Raw genomic sequence first — 27,718 nt, forward strand, 5'->3', positions numbered from 1 at the left:
TCCCTCCCAAGAACAAACCCCCAACGTGGAAGAAAATACAGGCGCCACTAATTTGTCAGTAAACACCGATGAGTTTCCACCTCTCGTTTCTTCACAGGAACAAAGTAAGACAAGGGAAACTACAAGTGTAACCGCTCCTAAGGCTAAATCAGAACATTTTGAATCTTCAAGCAAAGTACCAATTTCTACGACTGCAGATGTTGCTACTGATTCTTCACAAATAAAACAGTTTAGTCCGGACACGTTGACTAGGGCTGCTACTTCAACTGCCAGGAAAATTAAAATACCAAACGTCGGGACTATTTTACTTTCAGATCTTTCCCCTGTCGATGCACTTACTTTCCTGCGAGAAGAAATTGAAACTTACTTATTAATTACAGAAAACGAAGCCCTTAAGATGAAAATAAAGATGCAGCAGATAAGAAGTGATGACTCAAAAACTATGCCCACACCTCTCTCATATGCTTCTGTGGCAAAATCTTCAACTTCTACAGAATTAGTTGATACTTCTTTGAACGTAGTTTCTCCTGAAAACTTTTCTCAGGCTACTGCACAATCCCTTGCAAAAAATTCTATTAACCAAACAGACAGTCTGCAATCCGCTAATGTTAAAACTACTTCAACCAGAAAACCACATTTATTACTCCTAAAGGCATCTGAGAGTTCTACTCTTACTACGAGCACTGATGTTAAAGAATGTGTAGTTAAAACCTTAAAGCAAGACTTGAAAGAAGTCAAAGTTAAAGCTCTCCGTCTTATTAAAAACAAAGGCGTAATTTTAGAAACTGATTCACGTAAAGATTTGGATACCATCTCTTCCTCAAAAATCCTGTCTGATGTTGGAATCACCCCTGAGATACCTAAGAAATTGAATCCAACCTTACTGGTATATAATATTGATAATGATTTAACCAAAGAGGAAATACTTGATGATTTCTACTTCAAAAACCTGAAAGAATTTAAATTCACACGTGAAGAAATCTCACAAGAGATCACTTTCCGATTTAAAATTAGCTCCAAATCAAAGAATACTTCGAATTGGGTGTTTGACTTTACCCCACGTATTTTTTCGGCTATCTCTACTTTAGACAGGTTATTTATTGGGTGGACCTCTCACCGATTTAAGCCGTTCACTGTTGTGACGAAGTGCTATTGTTGTCTTGCTTTCGGACACACTTCAAGTACGTGTAAACAAGAAAGACCTTCTTGTGGACATTGTGGCAAATTAGGCCATATCTTTGCTGAGTGCCCCAGCAAGGATCAACCGCCTGTCTGCATTAATTGCAAGAGGCACAAACATGATGCTAATCATTCGGTCAGAGATATCAACTGTCCTGAATACATAAAGGCTCAAGACACAGTAAGGCAACGAACAATTCCCTTTTAATATCAGTCTTATCGAGTTCAAGCGCTTCCCAGTCAAATATTTCGACTGTAAACTTAAAATTTCTGCAAGCCAATGCTCACCATTCACGCACCGTGGCAGATGAGCTACGTCTGAGGAGGAACTCGTTGACATTCTCATTCTTCAAGAACCATATCATAAAAAAGGACGAATTGTCGGATATCCTTGCTCTTCTCGGATTTTACAACCGACTCATACAGATCCTAAGGTAGCCATCGTAATATTTAATAAAAATGTTGACGTTTTACTCTTGTCCTGTTTAACATCACAGCATGCTATTTGCATTCAAGTCTTGAGTACTAATCACTCGACTTATGTTATCTCAATGTATTGCCCCCCGTCATCTGACTTGACTCCTCACTTACACTATATCGATTCCGTATTCAGTTTATTAGGCCCTATTCCTCTGCTAATTTTACTCGACTCAAACTCCAAGTCTGCATTGTGGCATAGTTCTTTCACAGATGCGTGGGGATTACTGCTTGAGGATACCATCTTCTCCCATCAGCTTACCGTCTTGAATCAACCAAACCAGCCATGTACCTTTTCCAATTCCCTGGGTGAATCAAACATAGACATCTCTCTGGCTACAGCCCGTATTGCTCCTTATATTATTGACTGGCACGTAGAAACTGACCTAACGACAAGTGACCATCGCTCCATCGTCTTCCTGCTGGGATCAACTCTTCCTCCTCAACAACCTCTTCGTAATCTCATACGTTACTCTCTTAGAAACATAAAACGGGAACGTTTTAATCGTTCTGTTCTCTCTCAATTGCCTGAAGACAACCTAGAAAATTTTAAATCTCTTACCACCGAACAACTAGCACTGCAGATTCAAAACATTATCATCACTGCAATTCAGAAATCTATGCATAAAAAGAAACTAAAAACTAACTGCACACCTTGGTGGAATAACGAGCTATCCTCTACTCGGAAACTTGTACATAAAGCCAGAAGAAATTTTCAGCGTAAACGGCATACATGGCCTCAAGAAGAAGTCAACAGATTACATGAAGAATACAAAACTCTCAAAAGAAAATACGTAAAATTGATTTATGAAAGCAAATTGCAATCCTGGCACAATTTTGTCCGTACGTCTGGGAATAATAATCCTTGGGGCGTCATCTATAAAATTGCTAAAAATAAAATGATCTTGGGTGACATTTTTAACTCCATTACCTCCAACAGTATGGAAACTATTACACTAACAGACTCCATAAATGCCATATTGGACCAACTGCTGCCTAACGATGATCTCACTATTGACACTTCACACCATCTATCTATTCGTGATTTAAACCAAAAATACCTTCCTTTAGAAGAAACAAGTCCATTCACTGCAGAAGAACTTACTTCAATCTTGAATAAAATTCAGTCAAACAAATGTCCTGGCGATGACCTGATTGACAACATATTTATCAAACACTTTTATGACCTAAGGCCCAAAGTTCTACTTAAATTATTCAACAACTGCTTAAATACTGGAACGTTTCCCAAACCGTGGAAACACGCCATTCTTAAGATTTTACATAAACCTGGTAAGCCACTAGATAATGGAGATCCTACCGCCCCATAGCCTTGCTCTCTCACCTGGGAAAAGTGTTAGAGAGATTAATTGCCAATAAAATAACCACACTGCAGGGAGCCACAAGCTCCACATCCTCTCTTCAATACGGATTTAGGCAAGGGCTTGTATGCGAAGACGCCTTATTAGAACTCCACCACCTCATTGACTGCTCCACTTCCAAGTACGTTATGGCAATCTTTATCGATTTTGAGGGTGCTTTTGATAATTTATGGTGGGAAAGTGCCCTCAGCAGACTCCGTTCCAATCACTGCTCTCTTCAGCTTTATAAACTTGTTAGAAACTATTTTGCTGATCGCACTGTCACCGTCATCACTAAAAGCACGAAGATTAACAGATCTGTCTCCCGTGGTTGCCCCCAAGGATCAATTTTAGGTCCCTTGATTTGGAACCTAGTTCTCGATGATTGGCTGCTTAGGACGACTGAATTTCAAAATGTGCAACAACTTGCGTATGCAGATGACATTATCATTTTAGTGAATGGAAACTCAAGATCTGAATTAGAACTCTATGCCAATAAAGTACTCTTTGAACTATTGTCCTGGTCCTCTAAGAACAAATTAAAATTATCCCCAACAAAATCGAAGATCATGATTTTTAAACACAAATTAGACTATCGCAGACCACCAGTTGTAAAACTTGACAAGAAATCACTTCCACTTGTCCGAAGCACCAAATTTTTAGGAGTCATCATCGACGACCGCTTTTCCTTTACTGAGCATATTCAACATCTGTCTGTCAAAGTTAAGAGTTTTACCACAATGCTGCTCCAAATTACCAGACAAGACTGGGGACTGAACACTAAAACCCTACATCTATTTTATAATGCTGCCATAATCCCAATTACAACCTACGCTGCCAGCCTTTGGTTTAGACGTACTGCACTCAAAACAGTACAAACCAAGTTATCCACTATTCAACGTTGCTTTCTCCTCAGCCTACTTCACGTTTGCCGAACAGTATCAACTCCAGCTTTACAGACTCTTGCAGGCACCATACCACTTGACTTGCATGTTGTGTTTAGAGGGCTTTGCTTTTACATCCGCAAAGGCATTTCTGTGGAATTTCATGGAATCATTGTTAACCCTCAGACTGATCCCAAAACTGAGCGAACCAGATGCTGGAATTTGTTAGTGAATACCTGGCAGAATAGATGGAATTCTACCGAAAAAGGAGCTATCACCAAAAACTTCGTTCCCGACGTAACTGCACTACTCTCATCATCCACCAGAAAATGGTTTTCACCCTCACTGTTTACCTCCTACATACTAACTGGGCATGGTTCGCTTAACGCAAAACTCTACCAATTCAGACTTTCCAATACAGTCTCCTGTCGATGTGGGCTACCGGAAGACTCTCCTCACGTACTTTTTGAATGCTCCATTTACGAGGATCTAAGATCGGCTCTTAAGGCAACAGTACCAAACTTGTGTCCCGGAGGTGAGAAGATACTCATTTCTGTCAACAATTTCCAGGCCCTTCAAACCTTCTGCAATGCTGCTTTTAATCGCAGGAAGGCTCTCAACCTCAATGTTAATTCAAGAAATGAAACTGAAAATGCATCATAAATCATAATACAACTGTGCGCTGCCTCGTCGTCATATACAAAATTGTTGTGGCTTTCAAGACCACGCAAAGATTTTAACAGATGCTGCACTTCTCTGACTCATCCTTTATCAAGACTCTCTTCAACTAAACCTCTGCTCAGTGATACCGTCATCTACCAGAGACTTCTGACACCACTCCAGTTTAACAGAATTCAGAATTATATCTAGAACTTGTTCCTGCCGATCATGATTGAATGACATTGCAACTTCTGTTTGACAATACACCTTTTCTCCTTGTGGACCACTTTGGGCAGCACTGCATACAGATGTGGGCAAGAAACGGATAAAGATTTTATTTTACTTTTTTTTTTTTTATTATTATTATTATTTATTTTTATTTTATTTTATTTATTTATTTTTTTTTTTTACTTTATGCTATTCTCATCCTTATTTCTTCGTCTTCTGCTGTCCTGTCTCCTGGGAGTGTGTGTGTGTGTGTGTGTGCGTGTGTGTGGGTGTGTGTGTGTGTGTGCGCGTGCGCTGTTGCCGGCTTGCTGGCGCGGGGTTCTTTTGAATGGCTCCAAACCCTCTTTGGACATTCAGTACGTGACTGTTGAGGTTGGCCATGGTTCTTGCGCAGTTGTGGCCTACCTCCCCGTGGTGTAGACGGACACTGGGCAGGCTTTCCAGGTGATCGCCTGCCTGGTGACAAAACGGCCAGAAACAACTAAACAACACAACAACACACACACTGCACGAACATAACGTTGCACACATTTCTGGCCTGTTACAGTGCTTTGTAACCATCACAATGTACAAAGACGGAGTTGAACTTTCGTTCAGGTGCCGTCCTACATAAGGTACTATACATGTCTACATGCCATACTCGATTCAAGGTGCAGCGCTTTCAGAGAAAGATTTAAATAAAATACCCATGATCATGAGTGGTGATTTCAATGTTAAGTTCGGATCGGAAGAAACTAAACCATTAATTACTTTTCTGCAAGGAACATTCAATCTAACTCTAATCATTAATCCCTCAGTTTCAACTACAAGATCAGGTACCTCAGTCAACAATGTTTTCCAGAGACATTTAGATACTTTGCAACTGCAAATCTGTCTCTTACTTGAGTTATCATAAATCCATTGTATCTTGTCTTCCAGTTGAAATTATGGAAAATTGTGAATGATCAATAAAATATTTACAATACGAAAGCTCTTTTATTTCGTAATCAATGTATACAAATGAAAATACCTAAAAGAAATGTGAAGGATGTTTCACATAAAACCATCTATTGCATGTGCTTGCTACATGTGCCAATTTTTTAAATTTAACAATATATGGCCTGTTTTGTGGTCTATTTGCATCTGCATAGTTTCTTATTGGATTGGCAAAGGTTACTTGATTAATCTGGTTATCAAGCCCATGTTTTATTATTTAATTTGAGACCTGGTTTGATTTCCAGTGATCAACTGTTTTCTTCACTGTTAGAGGGAAAGAAATATTAGCATCATATTCATGCATCCATTAGTGAAATTTCACTTTATATTTTCTCATTTTCTGTTTGAAAGGGAATATAAAACTGGAATAGCCCTGGAGAAAAGTTGTAGATGCCGAAGCTAGCAAATTGAAAACTGAGTAGAAAATGCCTCAAATATTCAGTAGAGTAGTAGAGATTGAATGCATGACTTCTCTAGTAGTAGTATTCTGGTAGAATAATAACAATATACCTTAGAACAGCCTGAATAGATCAGAAGACTGCTACATAAAGTAACATGGAAGTAAATTATCGGTAAACAATAATTTGTTTACCAATAATTTACTCCTATTTCTCATTCATTACATTTAAAAATCTCTCATTCTGGGGAAAATTACATTTTGGCTTCATTATGTGTTATTTTTGAAATCTTTACATGTTTTGGGTTTGATAGCAACTCTCCATATGATATTATCTGAAGGTTTTTTTTTTTTTTTTTTTGTATTTTTATGCAACTCACAAGGCAATATGTTTAATTTCAACAAATAAAGATGTTTATCATTAGCTGGACATATTTTCTCCAGCAATGTTGGTTAGTATTATTACTAATTATAACTCCTCCTTTCTGCATGCACACGCACACACACACACACACACACACACACACACACACACACACACACACACACACACACACACACACACACACACACACACACACACACACACTTTAATGTCAGTAAATTTAAAAATTATATTTAAAGGCAAAGTGGTATGCTGGCTTCAATTTGATATCAGATCAGCTTTTTTCCCTGTTTGTATTATTTATTTTTCTATTTCGGAGTCTTTCTCCAAGTATTTTCAATAAGAATCATATTGTTGTGCTTAGTGATCTTTTGAACTTCTTATATGTTTACGTCATATGTATTTTAAGCATAAAAAATAATGTATATGACACTTCATATGTTTAATAGCATTCAAAATTGTTTTAAGTTAAAATTTCTTCATAATTTTAACATTTTTGCTTATGTTATTAGGAGGAAAGCCTGTAATGTATGAAAAAACATTTCTTCAAGACATAGCAGAACAGAATTTTCAGAAATATAATGTTTGGCCACCTGGTTATTCTAAACCCAAGGTAATCTAATTTAATTACATTTTATGTTTAAATTCAAATAATATTATTTAATATACATTTATATTAATTTAAGAACTTGTGAATTGTTGATTAGTGCCTATATCAGCATATGAACCAAATTACTGTTTTGGAAATACCGACAAACACTTGCAGCAAAAGGCTAAAAGGCATTTAACATAAGTTTATATGTAAATAAATTCTTAAAACCATGGAATCAATGATATATATTTAAAGCCAAACTGTAAATTAAATTTCGCTCTCCATCGTAGCATAATAGGTTCACCACTTGTGACATTTTGAAAGATTCCATATGATGCCATCAGAGAGTGAAGGGATTCTTAAAGGTCTCTTCAGTTGGAGCTATAGTTAATGCAGGGACCAGATTCACTCCTTCTTAAGGAGTGAAATTGCCATGTAATTGCCACTTTGGCTTTTTCATCCCCTTTCTCTACTGTACATTAGTATAATTAATCATCAGTATCTTCTTCAGCAATCAATCCACTTCAGTCAATCCACTGCAGGATGGAGGCCCCCTCAGCACGTTTCCAACAAATGCAGTTTTGTGCTTTATGTTGCCATTGTATACCAGCAAATTTCACAATTTCATCAATCCATCTCATCTTTGGTCTTTTTCTTGTGTGTTTAGAGTCGAGCGGTATCCATTCCAAAATTTGCTTGATCCTTCTATCATCAGTTCTTCTTTATGTGACCTGCTCCCCATTTCCATTTTAAATGCCTTGTTCTTTCAATGATGTCACAGACCTTGGTTTTTTGGCAAATCCATGCACATATATATATATATATATATATATATATTTTTTTTTTTTGATCTCTTAGTTCAAAATTCAGTGCTCTATACTTCAGTGCATGGTCCTCACTCTTTATAAAGCTTTGGCATTCGACGTCCATATTTTACAACCATATATTAGCACAGGGAGGATACATTGATCAAAAACTTTTCGTTTGAGATAGAGTGGCAAGTTTGCCTTATAGACTATATTAAGCTTTCCAAATGCTTGCCATCCCAATTTTATGCACTGTTCAATTTTCATCTGTTGAAATTTCTTGTACATGGTACTCTGAGTACAATGAACAATTGTACAGAGAAAAAATTGCCATTCAAAATGAGATGGGCCAGTCATACTTTAATGGGCATCAGGCAAATGTGCAGCACTGAGCTGCTACATTATTTATTTTCATTTTTACCTGTTTAATTTCATTTTTACCCGTGTAATTTCATTTTTATTTTTGTTTTAATTGTGGCATCTAGAACAGACTTGCCCACCCAATATGTTTATTTGTATTTTACTTTTTCTATCTTACTAACATACTTTAAATCATAAAACAAATTTAGCATTACTTGGCAGAAAGTGTACACAATAGTATACAGCCTCACGGTCTTTACTGCCAGGAGACCATATTGTTCCTCGTGGCAGCTTTTATCCATGAGTCAACCTAAAGTTACTAATATCAGTTTTAATTGAATAACAATAACCTGTTTAATGAATTATTAAATTCATTGAGAAACTGGAAGGCAATGGACCTATATGAGTCATTCATTAGACAACACGTATTGGTAATGAATAAATGTCTATACTTGATTGCTGCATTGCACCAACATGGCCTACTAATATGGATTTATTATACTTTTATTGACAGTTATGCTTAAAATCAGAACTTTTTCTTCCAAACACTGCTCGGCTACTTGTTTAAATTCAGTACATTTATTTCGTTGCTCAACTCAAAGGTTGCTAATTATAGCTGCACATTGTCTGATGAGCGATCCATTTTAAGGTCTGAAACTGGTTACATCAGTTCCTTCAAATTAACAGTAGCAAAGGCACATGATGCAAGAAAGCAAGCTTATATACCATCAGCCATTAAAAAAAAAAAAAAAAAACATTATTTCACCCATCCACTCGCTCCAAATGTTTGTCAAGTTCTGCCTTGAATCTATTTAAGCTATCAACTTCCACAACAACAGATGGAAGTCGGTTCCAGCAATCAACTACCTGTTGGCTAAAGACAAATTTCCGCACATCTATTCTACTACTGTCTTTTCTCAATTTGAATCTATGCCCCCTTAGGTTCTTAGCCTGAGCAAACGCAAGTAACCCGACAGAATTGAGCCTTATATTGAGTCTGACCATTACTTTATACAAGGGGCTAATCACCTCCTTATCCCTTCTAGAAAAATTCCTGTATATCATTGACAAGACACCATAAGCTACTCTTGCAAACCGTCTGCACTGCTCAGAAAATTTCATATCTGCCTGCACAATTACCCCAAGGTCCTTTTCATTCTCTACCACTGTCAGTGTGGTACCACAGAGTTGATACGTTACTCTGGGATTACTGCTTCCCATATGTAGAACTTTACATTTGTCAATGTTAAACTTCATTTTCCACCTCTCAGCCCATCTGCTCAACTTTTCTAGATCCTGTTGCAGCAGTGTACTGTCATTAGTGTTATTAACAATCCTGCCAACCTTCGTATCGTCTGCAAGGACCTGGAGCGAGGGGGTTCTAGGGGTTTCAGGGACTGATGGCAGTCATCGTGAAACAGGTGGGTATATCGGAGGTGTCAGGATAACTAGTAATAGGAATAGGTGCATGTATGCTTGCATGTATACCAATGCTAGAAGTATAGTATAGTAAATAAATTTGATGAATTTGAAGTGTTTCAAGACATCAAAGGTGGATATTGTTGGGATATCAGAGACGTGGTGTCATACTGATATTAGGAATGCAGAATTGGAATTTGGGGAGTACAATGTGTACAGAAAGGATAGACAAGATAGGAAGGGTAGGAAGGGAGGAGGTGTCATGGTGTTAATTAAGAAAAACATAAAATCAAAAGAAGTGCATCCAGTTGATATAGATGAGCAGTGCACTGTTGAGTCAGTTTGGTGTGACATAAGCACTGCGAAAGCAAAAATAAGAGTAGGAGTGTGTTTTAGGCCTGATGACTCGAATGAGTACAATGAACAATTGTATAGAGAAATAGTGTGCTAGTAAATCAGAATGTCTTATAATGGGGGATTTTAACTTCCCAGATATTCACTAGAACTTGTGGATTGGTCACTCACACACTAGTAAGACTTTTTTGGATTTATTGGATGATTGTTTTCTGCAGCAGCATGTTCGAGAGGAACCAGAGAGGGTTAATACTCTTGATCTGGTTATCAGCAGTGATCATTCGTGCTTTAAGAATTTACAGATAAAGGAACCACTAGGTGGCAGTGATCACAGTGTACTGATATGGGATTTACTTAAAGATATAATTACCATCGGGTAAAGGAAAGGGTTTTTGCTTCGTAAAGGTGAGTACAGTAGTCTCAGACAGTTTTTAAATTCTGTACAGTGGGATCAACTGACGATGTTACCAACAGTAAATTCTAAGTGGGAAGCATTCAAGGAATTAATCGTGGAAGCTACTAAAAGTTTCATACCTATTAAGAAATATTGTTCAAGGTTTAGGCCTAAATGATTATCAAATGAACTAATGAGACTCGTGACAGAGAAGAAAAATGCATGGGATGCATATAAATTATCAAGCCACTCAGAAGCCTATGGCAGATATAAGCTACTCTGTAATCAGGTCACAAAGGAGGTTAGGCGGGCAAAGCCAGATTACGAGAAATCTTTGGCAAAGGATGCTAAGAAAAACAGAAAGGATTTCTTTACTTATATAAACTCTAAAAGGAAGCGGATGAATCTGATTGGTCCACTTGACATCGATGGTTCTAGTGTTGATGATCCTGCTCAGATAGCAAACAAGGATGCTCAGATAAGAGCATCCTTGGACTCAGGGGAGGTTCCCACGGACTGGAGATATGCAAATGTATCCCCAATTCACAAAGGGGGATCGAAGGGTGACACGAGTAATTACAGACCAGTTAGTTTAACTCCTGTTCCGGGTAAAATAATGGAGTCACTGGTTAAAGATGCATTGCAGGATCATTTAGACAAGACTGCAGCAATAATTCATGGTTCGACTGTTGATGATCCTGCTCAGATAGCAAACAAACTGAATGAGTATTTTGCATCTACATTCACACATGAGGAGCTAAAGTTTGAAAATGCCACAAGGTTATCATATTGTAACAGGGTCCTTAATGATTTTGTAATAACTGAGAACAAATTGGAGGAGAAATTGTTGAAGTTAAACGTAAGAAAGGCAACTGAGGTGGATGGGATCTATCCAGTTATATTAAAGGAAGTGGCAAAGCAACTAAGAAAAACCCTTAGCCATAATTATGAGAGCATCCTTGGACTAAGAGGAGGTTCCCAAGGACTGGAGATGTGCAAATCTATCCCCAATTGACAAAGGGAGGTTGAAGGGTGACACGAGTAATTACAGACCAGTTAGTTTAACTTTCTTTTCCCTGGTAAAATAATGGAGTCACTGATTAAAGATGCATTGCAGGATCATTTAGACAAGACTGCAGCAATAATTCAGACACATCATGGGTTTGTTAAGGGAAAGTCTTGTCTGACACATTTGATAGGATATATGATGTGATTACAAAGGAACTGGTGCAAAAAATAATTTTGATATCACATATTTTGATTTCAGGAAAGCTTTTGACACTGTTGCACATGGAAGACTGTTGTACAAATTGGAGCAGAATGGTATTAAGGGTAAGTTGCTACAATGGATAAAAGGATGGTTGAGTGGGAGAAGACAGAGGGTGGTAATCAATGGGTGCTGATCTTCTTGGACTAATGTTCTTAGTGGAGTCCCACAGGGTTTGGTGTTGGGTCCACTGATGGTTTGTATATTTATCAGTGATATTGATGAAGGTACATCAGGCTTAGTGTTGAAGTTTGCAGATGATACAAAGGTTGGCAAGGTTGTTAATGACAGTAATGGCAGTGTGCTACTGCAACAGGATCTAGAAAATTTGGGCAGATGGGCTAAGAAGTGGCAACTGAAGTTTAACCTTGACAAATGTAAAGTACTGCATATGGGTAGAAGTAACCCCAGAGAAACGTACCAACTGTGTGGTACTACACTTAAGGTGGTAGAAAATGAAAAAGACCTGGGAATAATTGTGCAGTCAGATATGAAGTTTTCTAGGCAATGAAGACAGGCTACCAGGGCGTGTCATGGGGTTTTGTCAATGATATATAGGAATTTTGCTAGCAGGGAAAAGGAGGTGATTGTCCCTCTGTATAAGGCAATGGCCAGGCTACGCCTTGAGTACTGCGTACAGGTCTGGAGGCCTCATTTTAGGAAGGATGTAGATTTGCTTGAGCATGTATGGATAAGGACAACAAGATTGGTGAGGGGAATGAAGGGATCCCCTTACCAAGAGAGGCTTAAGTTTTCAAAATTGCAGTGGCTGGAGACTAGCCACGGTGATCTGATTGAGGCGTATAAGGCCTTGAATGGGTTGAGCACGCTGAATTCTGATGGGATCCTTCCACTTGTTCAGATTATGAACCTAAGGCGGCATAAATTCAAATTATGAAAAGACAGAAGTAGAATAGATGGGTGAAAATTTGCCTTTAGCCAGCGGGTGGTTAATTGCTGGAACAAACTTCCATCTGTCGTTGTGGAGGTTGATAGGTTAAATAAATTTAAGGAGGAACTGGACCGGCATTTGGAGGGAATTTTTTTTTTTTAGGCTGATGCTACATAAGCTCATAAACTTGCTTTCTTGCATTAGATTCCACTACTACTACTACTACAAACTTGGACATTATGCCTTAAATACCATCATCAATATCATTTATAAATACACGAAACAACAATGGACCCAACACTGTTGCAGATCCTGTTGCAGCAGTGTACTGTCATTAGTGTCATTAACAACCCTGCCAACCTTTGTATCGTCTGCAAACTTGGACATTAAGCTTGATATACCATCATCAATATTATTTATAAATACAGAAAACAATAATGGATCCAACACTGAACCCCGAGGGACTCCACTAATAACATTATTACACGAAGAGCAGTGTCCATTGATTACAACTCTGTCTTCTTCCACCCAACCATCCCTTTATCCATAGCTGCAATTTGCCTCCAATGCCACACTTCTCCAATTTGTGCAGCAGTCTTCTATGTGCAACAGTATCAGAGGCTTTTCTAAGATCCAAATATATGATATTAAAGTTATTCTTTGCATCTAGTTCCTTTGTGACTACATCATAGTATCCCATCAAATTAGTCAAACAAGACTTCCCCTTAACAAACCCATGCTGTGTCCGAGCTATAACTGAAGTCTTGTCTAGATGATCCTGCAGTGCTTCTTTAACCAGTGCCTCCATTAATTTCCCTGGAACAAAAGTTAAACTAACAGGTCTGTAATTACCTGTGTCTCACTTTGATCCTTCTTAGTGGATTGGGGTCACGTTTGCACAACTCCAGTCCATGGATACCTCTCCTGAGTCCAGGGAAGCTCTCATAATTATGGCTAATGGTTTGCTTACTTCCTCTGCCGCCTCCTTTAATATAACTGGATAGATTCCATCCATCCCAGGTGCCTTTCCTTGTGTTTATCTTCAACAATTTCTCCTTCACTTCACTCTCAGTTATTACAAGATTATCTAGCTTACTGCCAGCGTTGAATACACCTCTGGCATTCCCCTCCCTGAATAACTCCTCATGTGTGAATGTCGATGCAAAATATTAATTTAGTTTTTTAGCTACCTGAGCAGGATCATCAACGGTTGAACCATCGATATCAAGTGGACCAATCTGATTCATCCCCTTCCTTCTAGTGTTTACATAAGTAAAGAACTCTTTGCTGTTTTTGTTTGCATCCTTTGCCAAAGATTTTTCACAATCTGCGTTCGCCTGCCTAACCTCCTTTGTAACGTGGTTACAGACCAGCTTAGATCTATCATAGGCTTCTGTGTCACATGTCTAATTAGTTCATCTGACATCCATTTAGGCCTAAATCTTGAACAATATTTCTTTTGTTGATATGAAAAGCCTGGTAGCTTCCAAGATTAATTTTTTGAATGCTTTCCATTTTGAATTTGCTGTTGGTAACAATCATCAGTTGGTTCCACCGTATAGAATTTTAAATACTGTCTCAGACCACCGTAATAACATTTACGAAAACAAAAACTTTACCCTTGTTGGTAGTTACCTCTTCAAGTAAATCCCACTTCAGCACACTGTGATCACTGCCACTTAGTGGTTCCTTTAGAATCATTACTGATAATCAGATCAAGGGTATTACTCCCTCTAGTTGCCTCCTGAACATCTTGCTGTAAATCCACAAAAGCTTTGCTAGTGTGAGTGACCAACCCACAAATTCCAGTCAATCTCTGGGAAATTAAAATCCCCCATTATAAGACACTCTGATTTACTGGCCCACTCTATTTCTCTGCACAATTGCTCATTATACTCATCAGATTCATTTGACCTATAACACACACCTACTCTCATTTTTCCTTTCCCAGTGTTTATGTCACACCAAACAGACTCAACATTACATTGTCCACCAACATCAATTGGATACAATTCCTTAGATTTTATGTGTTTCTTAACTAACAGCATAACCCCTCCTCTCTTTCTGTCCTGTCTATCCTTTCTGTACACATTGTACTCCCCAAATTCCAGTTCTGCCCTGCTTATGTCTGTGTGACACCATGTCTCCGATATCCCAACAATATCTGCCTTTGATGTCTTGACTAGCACTTCAAGCTAATCGAATTTATTAACTGTACTCCTAGCATTGGTGTACATGCAAGTATACATGCACCTGTTTCTACTCTTAGTTACCCTAACACAGCCCATGTGTTTACTTGTACCCCAATGACTCCCAGCAGTCTCTGAAATATCCTGCATCTTATTTTCCAAGCTGCTGCTCATTCCAATAGAAGCAGTGCAAGAATCACTTTTACCTCTGCCAGTGGCTACTATTAATCTATTATTCCTTGTATCCCCCCAATCTAGCAGTTTTCGGAACCCACCTAACACTGCCTCGATAGCATCAGCAAACATTCTTGCACCCTTTCTATTTAAGTGTATCCCATCCCTATAGAATCAGTCTCTCCTGTTAGCAACCACAGACCAGGCTGAGAAAAATTCTACTCCTTGAGCCTTGCACAATCTCTCCAGCGCCGAATTGATCGACAGGGCTCTCATCATATACTCCCTCCTATCGTGTATAGGCAGAATTGCAGACACTTTCAAATTGAACCCTAAGTCACGGTTTTTTTCAGCATTGTCTTGTACTTGTTAAGTAATTCAGCCGGTCTCCTACTCTTAATATCATTCGTGCCCACCTGTACAACAATATCAGCTTTTGTGCCCTTAAAAGATGATATCTGCCCTACAACGTCATCAACCTTTGCCCCTGGCTGACATAACCTGGTTCTGTTCCATCTATTCTCTTTGCACAATATGTTCCCTGTTTCTCTGACAATAGAGTCACCTACAACAACTAAGTTTTTAATGAATAATGGATTCATCTACCAGATGACGTTATTCAATTTAAAATGATAGTTATTTTTTAAAAGCCATAGCCCAACCTCTCTCACAGTCTTAGGAGGAACAGTAGGGTTACCTTTTCAAATTATTTCAATACTTGTTTTGAAATAGTATCCTGCTTTTTAGTAGGATGATATTTAATGAAGAAAGATATCAGAAATTTATTAAATGCAGTGCATATAGCTTCATGACATTAGAATGATATCTAATGAAAGGAAATATTTCTTAAACATTTAAATTTATCTCCTTAGTCCTCTAGCAGGTGTGGCAAAAAATCTAGGAATAGGGTGCATGGGTGTGCTTCTTTCTTAAGCTATTTAGAAATAAAAATTCAAGAAATAGTTGAAAATGGTGCACTGTGTAATTTTATTCTTTATTTTAATTCTATATTAAGTATTAGATAATAAGAATAAATAATGCCTTTTAATTCATATTACTTAAAAAAACAAAAGCTTCCTAACTACTTCACTTCCAGTGCTCAGCAGCAGCATAAAGCCCAAACTAAAGCGCTATTGAAAATCTTCATATCAGCATACTTTGAATTATTCGTCAGACAACAGGTAGCCTCACTTAGTGACCTTTGTATTGGCAGTACATAAATATCTATACTTGATTGCTGCATTGGGCCAACGCAGCCTAATAATATGGATTTATTATATTTTTAATGAAAGTTATGCTTTAAATTGGAACTTTTTCTTCCAAACACTGCTTGGCTACTTGTTTAGATTCAGTACATTTATTTCATGAAAAGTACAGACACAGAAGTCTATACTTTGGGGAGTACTAAAATTCACTTTGATGCAATCCTTATAATGCTTAAAATTTTAAGTGTTTCTGTTTTGAAGTAAAAGCTGAATAAAGTGCATCCGCTAAATGGTTAAAAATCTGTTAAATCATTTCTTATTTTAGCATCAATGGATTTAAGCTGAATAAAGTGCACCCACTAGATCAGTGGTTCTCAAACTTTTTAATGTGAAGGCACCCTAAATCTATTATGAAAAATGTCCTGCATCCCCAGCACCGGGTGCAATGGGCGCTGGCAGAATATTTTGTAAGGTGGTGCTGTTTCAAATATAGTGTACGCGACAGACGGCTTGGCTGTTCCATATATGTACATAAACACTGCGGTGTGGTCAGCAATTATTTCATGATGACTTCTAGTTTACACAGCTGCATGAAATTCAACGACCTTTTGTAGTGACGGCTACGATGTAAGCCGATGCTAAATTTGACATGACGGCACTCCTATAAAAAGTAAGTGGCACCTTAGGGTGCTGTGGCAGCAACTTTGAGAACCACTGCACTATATGGTTACAAATATCAGATAAATCATTTCTGGTTTTAGCATCAGTGATAAGTATGTGATGCTGAGAGTATACTAAAATAAAACAATGGAAAATTGCTTGTAATAATTTGTTTACTGTAAAATGACTGTCCTAGTAAAGCTATATTCACTAACACAGTGCTTTGGGAAATTTATATTCAATTCTGTATTTAAAATGGAATTTTCAGACCTAAACCTGACTTTTATTCAGAGTAATACAGCAAAATTAAATTATTTGCTAATTTTTATTCCATTATAATATTTTCAGAAAGGAGTGATGATAGCTGTAAATTCTTCAGAAGCACTTTCATATAAGGTTGGGAATTTTTATTCTGTGTTTCCAGTTCCCTCTTCAAGTCAGGTTACATTCTCACTACCATATTGGGACTCTCTTGGAAAAAGTAAGTTTACAAATATTGTATATAGGTCCTTGTACTAAATTCTTTGTTTCAAAAGATTAATGGAGTGGGGGGAGCACAGAGTCAAGTATTTGATGGGAAAGTTTGGTTTAAAATGTCTCAATTAATATTGATGCAAATGCTAGTTGTGGTTGGTCATTTTCTCTCTGTTGAAGATTTCTTGAATTTCTTATAAAGAAATTGGGGCAGAAAAGTTCCTTGAAAGGTATTGTATGTTAGTGATGCATGAACCGGCTGGTTTTAGAGTGCAAAAGAGTTTAAAATTGGTTCATATCAACTGCTTGAAAATTTGCTCATATCCAGCCCGTTCCTAAAAAGGGTGACAAATCCCTCCCATCCAATCTTCGTCCCATTGCAATTACTTCTACTCTTTCTAAAATAATGGAGAAATCAATTAACCACCAACTCTTAAACTACCTAGAAACCTTCTGTCTGATCAACGATCGCCAGTATAGATTTCATCAATGTTGATCCACTGGTGATATTCTGGCTTATGTTGCTCAATTATATACAAATTCAACGGAAAAGTTCGGTGAAACACAAGCAGTTGCTCTTGACATCTCAAAGGCTTTCGATCGTGTTTGGCATAAAGGTCTTTTAAACAAGCTTCCATCTTATGGTTTGCCAACTGTTTTTTGTAATTGGTTATCCAGTTTTCTCTCTGACCGCTCACTGAGAATGATGGTAGATGGCTTTCTGTCTTCTGACTTCTCCACTAATGCTGGTGTACCTCAAGGTTCAGTTCTTTCCCCCCACTTTTTTCCTCTTGTATATTAATGATCTTCTTCCATTGACTGGAAATCCTATCCATAGTTTTGCTAATGATCGCACATTGCATTCCACTTTCCATTTTGAGAAATCTGACCCTGCTCAATCAGCTTCAATTTCTCAAATATCTGCTTCCAAATCCTTAAATGCCGATCTTCAGATAATTCTCCAGTGGGGCAAAGACAACTTAGTTGATTTCAACCCTTCTAAAACTCAATCCTGTCTTATATCTCACAAAAAGGATTCTTCTGCTTCTATGCTTATCTTTAGTGACACTCCAATTTCTAGGCAAGATGATAGTCTCTTCTAATCTCTCTTGGCACAAGCACATTACAAATATTGCTTCCTCTGCATCTAAAAAACTTGGTTTTCTCTTTCGCTCTTGGCGTTACTTTTCTTCTAAACTGCTGTTCACTCTACAAATTGCAAATCTGCCCTACCATAGAATATTGTTCTCACATCTGGGGCGGTGCCCCCAAAACCTTTCTTAGGCTTCTAGATTCCATTCAGAAGAGGGCATTTGGGTTAATTAATGAGTCATCTCTAAGAGAGTCTCTCCACTCTCTGTCTCATAGGCTCACAGAAGCAATTTTTCATCTTTCTCATTTATTCATTCAACTTCCATTTTCTGGAGCAACCTTCCTGAAAATTGCGGTCTACAGAATTTCAAGTCTAATGTCAACAAATATCTTCTTTCGTCTTGTCAACCGCCAACCCATGCATGGTACTAAGTACTATAGGTTCTAATAACTCTCATGATTGGGGTTTTAAAAAAAAATAAAATAAATAAAAATAATTTTTTTTTCATAATTTTCACTCTTATTGTTACCAAGAAAGCCATTCACCACAAGGTGAGGAGACTAAGACATTAAGGCATTTCACTCAGCTCAGTCAGTCCTTTGTTTTTCTAGTTCTGGTGAACCCACTTAAATTGTGGACCAATAAATATGTTGAAAATACAGGTTGCGTATCTCTGAAGGTATCACCTTGAGGATCCATTGCTTTAATAAGTTGTTTGACCAGCTCCAGCTTGATATGGAGTGGCAGAAGCAAGACTTCTTGGAACCAAGGGATTGTTTATTACGTTGTGTTCCATGCTGAAACTTAGTTCTGGAAGACTATTCTCTCCCCATTCTCTTCTGTAGTGCTGATCTACTCCCTGCTGCTCCAGATGCAGAACGTGAAAGGGAATTTCGTGAAACCTTTAGTCACCATGCCAATTTAAAAGGAACTCCAGCATCTTGAAGTCTTCCCAGACATTTCATTAATGGTGGTCATGCTTGATCTTCTCTGACACGGTTCGCATTTCTGTAGTTATATTTAATTTGAAGAGTGTGCCACAGGAACCAATGGGTGTATATTCCCACTGCAGAGCAACACAGCTTTCAAACTTTTACTTGAACTATTCGTGAAAAGACTGTACTCATCTGAATTGTAACTAATAACAATTTCTTCATAAAGACTAATCAAATCAAAACAAAACAAATTAGCATGGGGAATTTGGGAAAAAAGTGTGAAAACTGCATAAATTTCATGTTTTTTCTGTTTTTGTGGAACCTAGTTTTGCAGCTGGGGGGTCCATCTAATAGATTCCACTCTTTTAAACAAGATATCAGGAGCTCTGCATTTGTCAATTTTCTTATTAGTTAAATGTGGTGCTTTACTTGAACAGCCTTCTAAGATGTAGTCCCAATTTTCCTGTTCAACAGATTCATCATCCAATTCTGTGGTCTCTTCTTTGGATGGTGGATTGGGAATTGGCAGGTCTTCAGTGTATATAGTACTAGAGGAATTTTTTTTATATAAACATATTTATTTATTATTTTTCTTTTCGTTAGGCCATGCCTTCATAATTCCTCTGGTTCATGCCAATTCATTTACTCTGGATTGATTTTTTTTTCTTATTATATTTTTAATAAGCAAAAAGAAAGGAAGCCAGAACTAATCTCATTTGATGTCTTTGTAATATTTGTTATTTTAATTATGCACTTTTTGTAACTACTTTTATGAATTATGACTAATTGTGTTTGATTTGCAATTTACCGTTGAAATGGAGCCCACAATAAAAAATATATATATATATATATCTGATAATTAAAATAAATATGATATTTAAAATAAAAACATCAGCCAGTAGTACGGCAATAATGCAGAGCGAAACATAACACAAAATAATATAAAATAAACAAACAGGGAAGGGAAAGTAGAGATAATAGGACAAAAAGGTAGTCGATAATCCCCTGTAAAATTTAGTCAATTAAGTCATTAAACCCAATTAATAAGAAATGTAAATTTAAAATAATGCCAATTATAAATAATTTAGTGGTACCCCCCTCGAAGGTACCAGTTCCAAAAAACGTGAAATATCACCAAAAAAGGGTTAAAGAAACTACCAAAAAACTAAAATATCGAAATGATAGACTGACCATCATGCCCCATATCGACAGAGGACCACGAGGCCAATAATGGTCATGGAATCACTGCATTTCAATCGTCATACAAATCAGCGCAAAGGCAGAAATATCGAAGAACCAAACACCTCCATTCTCCAATAGATCAACCAATGCAGAGGATTTGCATGGGGAAGCAGCGCCTGTGCCGCCATCTATTCTTTTCCTTTCTATTATATAAGCTGGTTAAGCTTGCATTATGTCAGTGGTGTGGCTCTGATCAAGAGTGCTGTCTGTTCTATAGTTTATTCTTCGCTGCATAAGGACCACCGCCATAAAAATCCTCTGCATTGGTTGATCTATCGGAGAATGGAGGTGTTTGGTTCTTTGATATTTCTGCCTTTGCGATGTTGTATGACGATTGAAATGCAGCGATTCCATGACCATTATTGGCCTCGTGGTCCTCTGTCGATATGGGACATGATGGTCAGTCTATCATTTCGATATTTTAGTTTTTTGGTAGTTTCTTTAACCCTTTTTTGGTGATATTTCACGTTTTTTGGAACTGGTACCTTCGAGGGGGGTACCGCTAAATTATTTATAATTGGCATTATTTTAAATTTACATTTCTTATTAATTGGGTTTAATGACTTAATTGACTAAATTTTACAGGGGATTATCGACTACCTTTTTGTCCTATTATCTCTACTTTCCCTTCCCTGTTTGTTTATTTTATATTATTTTGTGTTATGTTTCGCTCTGCATTATTGCCGTACTACTGGCTGATGTTTTTATTTTAAATATCATATTTATTTTAATTATCAGATATAATTAGGCATCATGTGGAGGATTTGCATTTGCTGCCTCTAATGATAGCTACATAGCCATATTTATTTATTTTTATTACTTTTGCCTAACTTTTACCTCACATAATATATATATATATATATATATATATATTTACTTTTGGGTACACTAACAATAGGCCTGTCGTAGCCGAGTGGTTAGGAGTGTGAGTGAAGTAGCACACGCTCCTTAAGTGGACCGGGGTTCAAGCCCATAACTACTAAATATGATTAAAATTTGTATTGATTGATTTATTGTAAATAAATTAATGACCTGGTGGTTGTGCTGGAGTATAAACAAGAATATTAATTTTAAATTAAGTATAAAAATTATTTATTTTTGAATATCCTACATAAAATATTAAAACTGTTATTAATTATATTTGTTTATATTCATCAAGCTAAAAATGATTTTCATTATGAGAAAGAGTTGGGGAGGGGGGAAGGCACTTTGATATCATCATTTCATGCCTTAAAGTCATTATACTACCCCCACACCCTCTTACCAAAGAAATTCATATGTCATTTTCTGGTAGCAGAAATTCTGAATAGGTAATACTGACAAATGCTTCCAGTATGGACGATTGTCCATGCTGGACAATCGCCCATACTGGAAGCAGCTTTCAAATCCATAATCTTTATTTATTAACAAGTACATTACCCACTGGACCAACTGGCAAAGTACACTGAGTGGATGGAAATCATAGGATACCTACCTACTAAATGGGTAGGCCCACCTTTCGCCCAGATAAGGGCAGTCATATGGCGAGGCCTTGAGTTCACTAGTTCACGAAAATGTTCCACAAGTATATATTTCCATCCATGCTTGCTGCACTGCTGTCCATAATTCCGCCTCATTCCTGAGTGGTGGATCCAAAACTCAAATGGACCTTTCCACAGCATCCTGAAGATGTTCCACAGAGTTCATGTCCGATGAACGAGGAGTCCATTCCACGGTGGTAAAATCTGCAGAATGCTCTTCGAACCATGTGCTAGTTACCATGGCTCTGTGGGGAGGTGCTTTGTTCTGCTGGAAAAGTCCATTGCCCTGTAGGTCCACAATGATCATGAAGGGATGCAGATTGTCTGTCTGCAAAGATGGACACGTAACCTGGACCATTCAGAGATGCGTCTAGACGTACCAGAGGTCCCAACTTGTGCCAGTTGAACATGCCCCAGACCAGTACCGACCATCCATCTACCCAAACAATTCCTTGACATGATGGGTGCATAGCTTCGTGTGGTTTCCACCAATACGCACCCTCCTGTCCACTTGAAATAACTGGAAAGGGAACTCGTGGGACCAGGAGACCCGATCTCCAATCATTCAAAGTCCAGTGCCAATGTTCTTTTGCCCAGTTGAGGTGTAAATCTTCTGTCATGGTGTTAGCAATGGGACTCTGGTGGGTTGGCGGCTCCCATACTTATTTTGGCTAATGATCACCTGATGCTCATGGTGGAGATGTTTCTGGCACCTCCCTCGTTGAAATCGGCGGTGATTTGTGCCACTGTCATTCTCCAGTTGGCTGAAACAATGCAAGGCTGGCTCAATGGCCCCGTTCATCCACCACCTTTCTCTATCCACAGCGCTGTCCACAATGAAATGTTATTCCTGAAATGGCATATTCCCAATACACTCCTGTCAAATGGGGATAGTGCAATTTCTGTACCACCTCTGCTATAGAGTGACCCATGCGTCGGGCACCCACTATCATTTCTCTTTCAAAATCAATTAATTCACGACGTTTATCCATACTGACATCGAATTACTCTCCACAGAATGCAGTGATGCCGTGTACCTAATGTTATTTTGCATATTTGCATTTTGGTAGATTTGTTGATTGTAATGGTCAACATGGAAATTTCTCTTTTAAGTTTTGTTTAATTATTTCCTGATTGTTGGATTAACCATATTTACAATGGGTTTTTGATTGCACCTGTCTTCATTGCTTGCATAGCGGCTTTTTTGCATTTGCTGATTTGCTGGTCATGACAGAAATGTGAATATTTTGTACCCAGTAGATAGGTAGCAGTTTTACTTATCTGAATATAGTACAATAGTGTTTTAATTATGTTAAATCATTAATAAAATCTTCAGCTGCTACCAAAATATTGATCTGTTGCACAGTTGTGTTTGTTGCCATTTATGGAAACATACACGCATAGAATACACGTGCAGAAATTTGCCTTTAACTAGTGGGTAGTTGATTGCTGGAACAAACTTCCATCTATTGTTGTGGAAGTTGATAGTTAGTTTAAATAAATTCAAGGAAGAACTGGACAAACGTTTGGAGTAAATGGGAAGGTTTTTTTGCTGATGGTGCATAATCTTGCTTTCTTGCATCGTATGCCTCTACGCTTTCTTGCATCGTATGCCTCTACGAATGCTACTGTACACAGAGAGAGAGAGAGAGAGAGAGAGAGATAATTTTGTTTTACTCTGTATCTGCAGACAGTGTGTGTTTACACATGGGTATGTGTGTGTGTACACGTATAGCTGTGTATATGGTATCCCCTCCCCCAAAAAATTGGAATTCCACATTTCTGTTTATCATATTCTAGTTGAGCTTATACAGAGGTAGTAAGGTGTTTCAATTAGAAAATTTGTTTTACATCCTTGAAACAAACCATTGGTGTGCAGTTTGCAGACAACAAACAGGTTCAAGGCCTAAGTTGTAATTTGGTCATGATTTAAAAATTGCTACATATTTGTAGTAAGAATTTTGTTTTAATTATACCCTGATATAATATTTGATTATTGTATTATTTGATATTTTTTTTTCAGGTCTTGTCATTAGTATCAGTTGTCCAGTGTTCCATCATTATCAGCTAATAGGTGTCATAGGCTTAGATATTTCTTTAGCTGAGATGGTAGAAGACGTTACTTACTTTGGGCATTCAAAAGACAACTATGCATTTATTATTGAAGAATCTGGTTTGTATTAATTTTAACCATATTCATGAGTAGTATTATGAGTACTGCATTTAATTTTATATTTGGACCACTACACTGAAGCTGACATATCCATATACCCAAGTCTCATCGCCTGTTATTATTTTGTTAATGTTGGATCTGACACAGCTTGCTTGAATTACTCAGTGCTGTTTTGAACTCAAGTGAGGATGCATGGAACAAACTTGGTATTCACTTAGAATGACTTGAACCAAGCAAAACCAAACCAAACCAAATCAAATGAAAGATGCCTCCCACTTATCGATGGGAAACTATTTTTTTTTTTTTTGTCTTCTTTCAAAAAATTTTTAATGAAAAGGGGGGAAAAATCACTTGACCAAGGGTTTTTTTTTTTTTTTTTTTTCTGTAAACTAACAAACATTTCATTTATTTCCTTGGCCAATTTTCCTAATTTACTACAAAATTCAATGTTTGTTCCTTGTTCAAATTTTGTCATTTTCAGTGAATGCACAAATGAAAAAAAATTGTTGTACAATGGAAAGCTGCATTATAACCATTTGCTAAAAAGCAGCTTGTTGGTGTGCTTATACTCAAAAGATGTTATTACAAGCCTCACTGACATTCTTTTATCCTACTGTTTTGTGTTCAAGAAATATGATTTCATTCACCGAACGTTTTGATCAACCCCTGTACATGTGGATGTTAATAAAATTGAAAGTTGTTTAATATGCTGATTTTAAAATTTAACTGGATTTTCAAATTTTTCACACACACACACACACACACACACACACACACACACGTGTGTGTGTGTGTGTAATAGGCTTAGTCATATTTCTCCATTAAAATTAGAACTTTAAAATATGAGTTTATTTTTTTCCAGATTTGCGTGGTTTTTTTTTTTTTTTTTTTTTAATTAAAATGCAAAGAAAAAAAATTATCACTAATTTTCTGAGATATCACTCATCACCTAGTCATATTCAGTTTTATTCATTTTGATCTTGCATTATACAGTAAACTCTTGATTTTCTGGGGAAGGGGAAGGTGGAAGGTTATTGCCAAATGTCTGTTTAATTAAAAGTTATTTTTTGTAACCATTTGTATCCTACTCTAATTGAAAATTTAAACAGTATTCTGTCTCTTTGTATATTAGAAACACTAAAATAAAGTACAACAATTAAAAAAAAAAAAACACCCTTTTATTACCATTATTTTATTAGTTGATATGTGGTTAATACTGGCATCAAAAAAACTGATATGCTTGCTGCAAACAACTCCATGGCATAATTCCAGAACCTTTTAAAGTACTCTAGACTGAGTAAAAGAATCTTATACAGACAACATACAAAAATCTTTGGTCAAAACTGTGGTAATCCCAAGTTAATAATAAACTTAGGTATTCCTTGAGTGGCATGATGCATGAGTAAACTGTGTTATTTGAAGATAAAGCACTCAAACCTATAGGTTTGAGTGCTTTATTATTGGTATTATAATGTTTATTTCTGAATTGGAAATATGTACAAAGTGGAGTACATAATGAGGTCAAATGTTTTGTGGTATTTTCTTACCACTGCTTTAGTGATTGCAAAGACAGTAACTAAGAGTTATTATTATGGAATTCTTAAATTTTTTTAGTAGAATTGAGAGTTTTAGTAAATCAGACTGAGGTCTAATTTGAAGAATTTTGTTTTAAGGTTAATTTTTATATGTAAGTAACAATAATATGTAAAGACTTACCAGCCAGCTGTGTTTGCAATATCACCATGACAATCTTTAAGAGTAGATTTTTAGCCCAAATTAAGAATAAGTTTAAACTTCCTAACCACAGCCAACCCTAACCAAATAATTCCCTCCCCCAAACTAAGAAGTAGACTCCAATCTAGATCAATTCCTACCAACCACGCTAGAAACAGATCTTAACTGGTAAAGTTTTACAACAATATTATTTAAGTTATATAATTCAGTTAATTTATTTAATTTTTGTCATATTCTATTCTATTTTAATTTAAACTATTTTTATTTATTTAATTTTTATCACATATCTTTAAATATGTATCAACATCCCCCATTACCCATTAAGCCAATACCTGCAATAATGATACCCTCGAGGCACAAGTAAACTGTAGGATCAAGACTATAAAAGAGAATCCATTTGACTCGTTTTCTGCCAAACCACCTTGTAATGAGATTAAGTAAACCACAGTATATAAAATTAAAATAAAATAAATTTTCTATTTTTACTCCGGGATGGCCAAACAGTCAGAGGAGTTCACAAGATAGACAGATTACAAGAAACAGCACCGTATTTAGTAGTCATGGGCTTGAACCCCAGTCGCTCAAGGCATGTGTACTTATGCACCTGTGTGCCTGACCACTAGACTACGGCGGCTGGATTTAGAATCACATAGTATATATATACTGGGTGATTCTAAATTATTGTCAGGGTTTCAGTGGCCTATAATTTTCAAACCGGAAAAAAAAAACAAAATAAAACTGTTTATGGAATATGAAAGTGTAACTCAAAAAGTTTTATTACCTATAGAATCAATTCTGCAGAATGCTAAACAACTTCAATTTGCGCACCTTTCGTGGCACATAAGATGTCCAAGTGATATTCAATTTCCCTCCAAGAGTTCTCAAGCATTTGCGGTGTAACTGTTTCAATCACAGCAACAATTCTGAGCTTCAGTTCATCCAGGGAGGGCACAGGGATCTTGTACACAATGTTCTTCATGTATCCCCACAGGAAGAAATCAAGTGGCGTAGGATCGGGTGAGCACGGAGGCCACGGAATCGGTCCACCACGCCCAATCCAGCGCAAGGAAAATGCATGTCAAGAAATTCTCGGATGATAAGAGCCCAATGTAGTGGTGCACCATCTTGCCTGAACACTACATTTGGCTGATGATTTTCCAACTGGGGTAACAGATACAGCTGTAGCATGTCCAGATAGGTTACTACTGTCACTGTTTTTTCCGCAAAGAAAAAGGGCCCCAAAACTTCCAAACATGACAAAGCACACCAGACATTGACCTTTGGACTATCTCTTTTGAATTCTCGAATGGCGTGAGGGTTTTCTGATCCCCATATTCTGCAGTCATGACGATTTACCCTCCCTGATACGTAAAACATTGCTTCATCACTAAATCTCCATCAATATCTCCCAGACATCAATGCAGTGAGTACAGAATTGCCAATTAAAACATTTTGAGTTACACTTTCATATTCCATAAGCAGATGATATTTTGTTGTTTCAGGTTTGAAAATTATAGGCCATGGAAACTCCGACAATAATTTAGAATCACCCTGTATATGTTTCACCCATGAACAAATCAACAAGTTCTATTGACCAAAGTGATCTTTTTGACAGTGATATTGCAAAGACAGCTGAAAAGTGTTTACATATTGTTATTTGCTGTATAAAAATTAACCTTAAAACAAAATTCT

The 27,718-nt window shown here is 37.1% G+C and overlaps 1 protein-coding gene across 3 annotated transcripts in view; it reads left to right on the top strand.

Moving 5' to 3' along the window:
• The window catches only part of LOC150086917 (VWFA and cache domain-containing protein 1), a 464,860-nt gene that overhangs the window by 169,671 nt on the left and 267,471 nt on the right, over positions 1–27,718 (top strand). For all 3 annotated transcript variants that reach the window (XM_090372820.1, XM_090372822.1, XM_090372821.1), the window contains exons 10-12: positions 7,056–7,156; positions 17,204–17,336; positions 24,143–24,292. In XM_090372820.1, the coding sequence (XP_090228946.1) occupies positions 7,056–7,156; positions 17,204–17,336; positions 24,143–24,292 (384 nt within the window). The remainder of the gene's footprint in view (positions 1–7,055; positions 7,157–17,203; positions 17,337–24,142; positions 24,293–27,718) is intronic.

The sequence above is a fragment of the Mastigoproctus giganteus genome, chromosome 4 (genome assembly GCF_048544385.1).
Source record: "Mastigoproctus giganteus isolate SK-2022 chromosome 4, ASM4854438v1, whole genome shotgun sequence".
Taxonomy (NCBI): domain Eukaryota; kingdom Metazoa; phylum Arthropoda; class Arachnida; order Uropygi; family Thelyphonidae; genus Mastigoproctus; species Mastigoproctus giganteus.